Source organism: Lolium perenne, chromosome 6 (assembly GCF_019359855.2).
Source record: "Lolium perenne isolate Kyuss_39 chromosome 6, Kyuss_2.0, whole genome shotgun sequence".
NCBI classification, from domain to species: Eukaryota; Viridiplantae; Streptophyta; class Magnoliopsida; order Poales; family Poaceae; genus Lolium; species Lolium perenne.
In genome coordinates, this window is record NC_067249.2 from 224,180,601 (window position 1) to 224,187,889 (window position 7,289).

The following is a 7,289-nucleotide window of genomic DNA, read 5'->3' on the forward strand; positions in this document are numbered from 1 at the left end:
ACGGCGCTACAAACGCAACCTCGGCGTCGACTACCACTTCTCCGCTACGGTACTGTGAGCTACTCCTCTCTCTCTCTAGACCATAAATTTGGTGGTCATGAATTTGTGTGTGCTAGGCCTGATTATTGCATATGCTTGGGAATGCTGATTCAGGTGCTATATGACTTGTAAATTTATTAGTCAAGTACTTATTCTAGTGAGCTAGATTGTATGCTTAAGAGTGGATAGCTAATATGTGCTTTGTAAGGCTCCAGTTTGGATGATTTGGTAATCTAGGAATTCTGTAAAAGGGTTGATGGTCTGCTGTTACCATTGCAGCCTTAATTAGGATGGATAACCATCCCTGGCCTTTGCTGAAATGCTATATCTAGCAAAACTGAATATGGATATTACTGTTGGCTGAGGCAATTCGGTGATACTCTTTTTTAATTCTTAGTGGCTTATATATGCAAGGAACAGGTATTATTGATTTCTCAAGCAGGATTTAATTGTTGGCTTGCTGTTGAGCTTATTTGCCTGTTTGATATGGCTTGGTTGTAACTATACACTACTTGGTTGGCCTGGAATTCATTTTCTAGACCTCAAGTAGTTCCTGGAGCAAGTTGTGTATTACTGGCTGATTATGGTGATGACTAAATCGAGTGCACAAACAATACTGGACATATCCTTGCTTAATAATTACAGTGGTGCCTCTAATTGGATGATTAATCATCCAGGCATATGTAGCTGGCTGTATTTCCTTTACTGATGAAACTGAGTATACACTGCAGCATGCATTATTTACTTGATGCTTGGTTTGGTGGTTTGACTGTGAGCTTAGAAGCATGCTTACAGAGCTTTGGTGCCCCATTTTACTTGTGCTTTTAGTTCTGGGATGTTGTTACTCATTCATAGATCATGTGTATATATAATCCTGGACAAGCTTGTCTTGGTGGTGTATTGAGATCTATCCCTGGATAGATATACTGCTTATAAATGGATACTTTATATGGTGGTTAGCTTGTGTTTAAGCCGACGTTCTTACAGCTTAGGTTTAATGTCTTTTCTTCCTTTACATAAGTGCCCATGTGCTTTCTAATTATCACATCTATCCTGTGGTGCCTCAGATGAGTGTGCACAGGATACATATGTATGAATAGGATCTGGTGCTGTAGGTGCTAGTGTAAAATGAGAAATAGGCATTGATCATAGCTGTATGGTTGATGTCTACGGGAGCTTCTATTCTTGTAGACAGTGTTGGGCCTCCAAGAGCAGAGGTTTGTAGAACAGCAGCAAGTTTCCCTTAAGTGGATCACCCAAGGTTTATCGAACTCAGGGAGGAAGAGGTCAAAGATATCCCTCTCATGCAACCCTGCAACCACAAAGCAAGAAGTCTCTTGTGTCCCCAACACACCTAATAGGTGCACTAGTTCAGCGAAGAGATAGTGAAATACAGGTGGTATGAATAAGTATGAGCAGTAGTAACGGTGCCAGAAAAGTGCTTTGCTGCCCAGGACTGGCGTGTGGTTGATGGTGGTAATATTGCGGACAGTACAAATACAGTAGAACAGTAAACAAGCAGCGATAGCAGTATTTAGGAACAAGGCCTAGGGATCATACTTTCACTAGTGGACACTCTCAACATTGATCACATAACAGAATAAAAAGATAAATGCTAGACTCTACACCCTCTTGTTGGATGATGAACACCACTAATTGCGTAGGGCTACAAGAACCCTCAATGCCGGAGTTAACAAGCTCCACAATTCAATGTTCATATTTAAATAACCTTAGAGTGCATGAAAGATCAACACGACTAAACCAAGTACTAACATAGCATGCACACTGTCACCTTCACACTATGTAGGAGGAATAGATCACATCAATACCATCATAGCAATAGTTAACTTCACAATCTACAAGAGATCATGATCATAGCCTACGCCAAGTACTAACACGGATGCACACACTGTCACCATTACACCGTGCAGGAGGAATAGAATACTTTAATAACATCACTAGAGTAGCACATAGATAAATAGTGATACAAAAACTCATATGAATCTCAATCATGTAAAGCAGCTCATGAGATTATTGTATTGAGGTACATGGGAGAGAGATGAACCACATAGCTACAGCGGAGCCCTCAGCCTCGGGGGTGAATTACTCCCTCCTCATCATGGAGACAGCGATGGCGGTGAAGATGGCGGTGGAGACGGCGGTGGAGATGACTCCGGGGGCAATTCCCCGTCCCGGCAGGGTGCCGGAACAGAGAGTTCTGTCCCCCGAATTGGAGTTTCGCGACGGTGGCGGCGCCCCTGGAGTCTTTCTGGAGTTTCGTCAATTGGTACTGCGTTTTTAGGTCGAAAGGGGTTTTATAGGCGAAGAGGCGGCGCAGGAGGGCTGACAGGGTGGCCTCACCCTAGGCCGGCGCGGCCAGGGTCTGGCCCGCGCGGCCCTATGGTGTGGGCCCCCCTGGCTCTCCTCCGACTCTCCTTCGGTATTCTGGAGCCTTCCGGGAAAAATAGGAGGTTTGGCGTTGATTTCGTCCAATTCCGAGAATATTGCCCGAACAGCCTTTCTAGAACCAAAAACAGCAGAAAACAACAACTGGCCTTTCGGCATCTCGTCAATAGGTTAGTTCCGGAAAACGCATAATAATGACATAAAGTGTGAACAAAACATGTCGGTATTGTCATAAAACAAGCATGGAACATCAGAAATTATAGATACGTTGGAGACCTATCAATGGTCAGATGATGTAATCTGTCCATCCCAAGCTCCTGATGTTGCTTGAGTAAATTTAATGGACAGATCAATGTTTTCATTAGCTGATGATGCAAGGGCTGAGGCAAAAACTTGGATAAGAACAGATATTAATATTTGACTTAAATTCTCTGTGATGAGCTTGGCATAGCACTACTATGCAGATCTGAGAGAAATAATTCCTCCTGATCCTCCTAGACCAGATCTAGTTGTTGGGTGGTTGGATTTATTTACTTTGCATGTTACTCTTTTATTTTCCTTGAGATGCACATGCTAAGAACACATTCTTTTATTAAGTTGATGGACCAACCTGCTGTTTGTAGAGATCTTGGCCTTTTGGACTGTTGATTGATTTTCTTCTTGTGGAATTCCTGCTCCTCCGAGCTGCTTGATCTGCTTCCTTATGGCTCTAAATAATCATACGGTTGTTCTTCTTGGTACTTATGGATGAATATGTGCTGCTGGTGATTACTAGAGCAGACTTGTTGTTCTGAGTGATGAGAACATGGGTGATGTGCTTGGATGAACAGGGATATTTCCTGAGATGGTCTGGTGGTCTAGATGAAGAACAGATGATGTTCTTGGTGGTTCTTGGCTGGTTGATTGGGTGTGAGAACTATGTGGTGCTTAGACCGTTGTATGTTGCACCCATAAAGCAATATATACCCTGCCCATCTTCTCTATGTGGTCGACAGCACACACATGCAACCTTGTGTGTGTGCTGCTTGCTTGCCTGCTGCATGTGCTGGGTAGATGCATCTCCCCTTGTGGATCAGCTTGGCACATGAAAAGATCTAGCTTTTCCATTTCTCTTTATTTTTAACATAGCCACTTGGCTTTACTTCTTTTATGTTTTCTTTGTTTGTTTTGCAGGTACAAGACAAAGAAGAATAGAAGATATTTAGATAGGATTAGCTTAATTTTGCTTCCTGTATTTGATCCTTGTAATATTTGTTAGTTGTAATAATATTGGATATTGTAATGACTTTGTAAATGTGTATTCAATTAATAAATGTATTTTCCCTATTCTTGATTTTCTATTTTTCTTTTCTTATTATTGTCCTATTCCTAATTCAATATTGTTTGAATTATAATTAGAAAATTATTGTTTGGAATTCAAATTCTTACTTCAATTTATATCTTTCATATTGAATTTGAATTCAAACTATTTCCCTCGAAAACAAAATAAATCAACAAAGGTCATGTCGAAATCTATCGCACTTGTGTCGATGACATATATCAGTTCCATCGGCACAAAAGAAACCTCGATTACTTTGTGTTTTAGATGAACGCGCGAAAATTCCCCAGATTTTCTATGCATGAATGCAATGCACACATCTGTTTCCTCTATTTTTGTAACCCTAATACCTGGGATATTACATATTTATTATGGCATATAAGACTATTTCAAATTGGAGATTAAAAATAAAAATAAGTGTATTAATAGATGTGAGAGTGGTACTGATGGAGCAGCCATTGTATATCCTGTGGATGCAAAAATATTTTATCGCGTGCACGAAAGCTTCACGCGCGCCTAAATTTCAAAATAATCAAAACAATCAACGGTGCATGCGTGCATCGGACGATGCACCGGACTTCTCGTGCATGGAGGAATATTCCATGTATCCTTAGACGTGGTTGAGCTAGCACGATGAGAACGAGCTGATTGCTAGCATGGACAAGTAGGTCCATCACTCACTGTGGCCCCGACCGGCCGGTATGTGGCCGTCGTCGAATCATCGTCTCTCTGCCAATCATGAGGGCCTTCTCCACGGAATTCCTGACTGCATCCTCCTCCCACCTGACCCCCGAAGCCAACTGCGACGAAATCAGGGGTTAATAATTAGGGTGTGACCAATAAAGTGCATAATAGTCATGTTGTTATAATTAGTAGTAATTTATTGCAACTGCATTGAACTGTTAGATTGCTTGGTACTCCCTCCGTCCCAGTATTTCTTGCCACGAGTGAATTTCAATGTGGATTGCAAATTAAGAATTACTCCCTCGGTTAGAGATCATAGCCCACAGAGCCAATTCATTAATACTAAAATTCATAATTTTTTCTCAATAACTATTGCATGCATCAATAGTTTCACGTCCATAAATAAGAGAGATTTGCAATTTCTAACAATTAAGAAAACTCTCTAACTTCATAGTATAGTATTCCCGAACTGAGAAAGTAAGCTGCTAGCGACGGGAGTGAAATAAGCAAGCAATGACATGAGTTAGATTGGTCACAATGGAAAGTATCATACACTAGTATCATGCACATAATATTAGTTTATGATACTAACCAACAATGCATAGTATTATAAGATAGTATCATAGTATCATCATATTTAATGTTTTGTAGAATCTTAATGCAAATTTGTGTACATGATGCATTTGCCATTAAGTTTTCTAGTTTCACGTGCTATGATACGGTATCATATTATGATACCACACCCATCTCTCACCTCACTAATTAGTGCGCCACATCAGATTTTTACCAAGATGGCATACATGATACTATTTATCATACTCCCATTGTGGCTAGTCTTACAACTAAAAGAGAAATGTCGCAGTTTGTTAGATTGTTTCGCGATTATTGCTAATTAAATATACGTTGCAACTTGCAACTAAAATTAGAGAACATCTTCTGAGTAAAAATTGAATTAATTCTAAGCCGGCAGAAAATTAGTCAGTGTATATTTTAAGGTAAGAAACAAATGTACAGTACTACCTTGAGGTGCAATGTCAGGTTTGCTCGATGAGGCATGTCGTCGGTGCTCATGGACACTAGGCTGACGTCTTCCCCAATCTGCTCTTTCAGGCACTGCAGGGTCCTGAGCACCACGTCTGTTGTGGTGCTGCGCGCCGGCGTTGTCGATATATGCACCGTGCACACCTCCCCGGTCTGATCGTGCTCTGTCGCCGCGGATCTTGTTATCTGGATCTCGACCTTTTCGCCGGCGCCGGCTTCTTCTTCCTCGGCACCGGTGGCACGCCGGGCCAGCTGTGACTGGAGCGCCTGGTTTTTGTCCTCCAGCTCGCGGACCTTGGACTTGAGAGAGTTCACGTACTCCCTCGCAATGATCAGCATCGATGTCTTGTCTAATTTCTGGGAGAGAATCGAGGCAACAAATTAAGCATCGGTACTATAGCTTTGAAGAATTCTACATGCATATATGCATACATATGTATATACAGAATCTAGATATACCTTGGAGCCAGGAGGGAGGACCGCCTTGAGGGCGTGGAAGCTGTCGTTCAGCTTCTCCCGGCGCTTGCGTTCGGATATCATGTGCAGCAGCTTGTCTCCTGACGGCTCGGCCGCCGATGCCTGCTGCTGCTGGTAGCTATGATGCTGCTGCTGTTGCTGCTGGTGGTTGTACCTCATCCCCGTGTGCATCTTTGCAAGGACTGACATAGCCGTTTTGAACATCCTCTGCCCACATGCCGGCTTCGTCAGCCTCCGCAGGGGGGCGAGGTGCAGCTCGTAGCTCCTGAACGCGCTCATGCTCGTTGACATCCCACCGGGCGCCATTGCCGCAGGTGTCTCCTGGAGGTTGGCAACGTACTGGTCGTCGTATGGAATCACTACTCCGGGTGCCAGTGCCACTAACGAAGAGACCTCAGGATCAGGAAACTGGAGTCCGGTCGCCGGTGCAGCTGTCGAGCTGATCTCCTGGCTGCAAGAGAGCGAGGCGGAGCGGAACGAGGAGGAAGTGGAGGACGAGGAGGGGAAGCTGCCGCCACCGGTGGCGTGGTATGAATTTGTGAGGAAGTCGAAGTCGTCCACCACGGAGCTGCAGTGCTGGCTGTAAGCTGCTGCTGGCTCGTCGTCCACGTTCATCTCCCTACTGATCTGCACGAACAAACGCACCTAAGTTAATCACTGATCCTCAGCGAGAGTCGCCAATTAATAGCTGGCTGCCGCCCGCCTGGATTTATGTTCTCTCATTCTGCTTGCCTGGTTGAGGTGCTGCTGAATCTCTGAGCTGACGAGCAGTTCATGCTGCTCCTGCTCCCTGCATTGAAACGCTGCGGGGATGCAGCTGTACGACCAAATTAAGGCCAAGAAATGGATGAGATGAGATGTTCGACGATGTGTATCCATGGCATCTAATTTTATTAAACAAGAACCCCGACAAATTTTCCTTGGTAGATGATGATAGATCGAACCCATCGATAGCATGAAGTATTGGGCGTTGTGAGTGCACCTGGCAGCATAGCCGCACGTGAAGCCGCTGTTGCCGCCGCCGTTGCTCTTGGCCGTGTAGCCATGGATCCAGCTGCAGCTATCCATGACTGGCACCAGTGATCAGCTTGATTGGGTTTTAATCACCAGATAGGTTGATACTCGATGTGGTGTGCGAGAGGCGAGAGCTGGATGCAGGTGGTGGTTGTACACGAAAACGCACGTATATATAGGACAAGGATATTATATAGCCGGAGCATGCGATCATGTCTGTGGCTCTCGTTTAATTACCTCAGTGACGGGGATAGTTTATAGGATGGCCACGTGCCAGTTCGACTACCTAGTTAGTTAATTACTGTTGCCC

The 7,289-nt window shown here is 43.9% G+C and overlaps 1 protein-coding gene across 1 annotated transcript; it reads right to left on the bottom strand.

The window, feature by feature from the left end:
• Positions 1-4,440: 4,440 nt before the first annotated feature.
• Positions 4,441-7,033, bottom strand: LOC127309950 (uncharacterized). Its single transcript, XM_051340659.2, has 5 exons — positions 6,948-7,033; positions 6,698-6,782; positions 5,948-6,592; positions 5,468-5,845; positions 4,441-4,563 (listed from the first exon to the last, which is right to left on the bottom strand). Exons 1-5 carry the CDS (start codon positions 7,031-7,033, stop codon positions 4,441-4,443), a joined length of 1,317 nt encoding a protein of 438 aa, XP_051196619.1.
• Between the last annotated feature and the right edge of the window lie 256 nt (positions 7,034-7,289).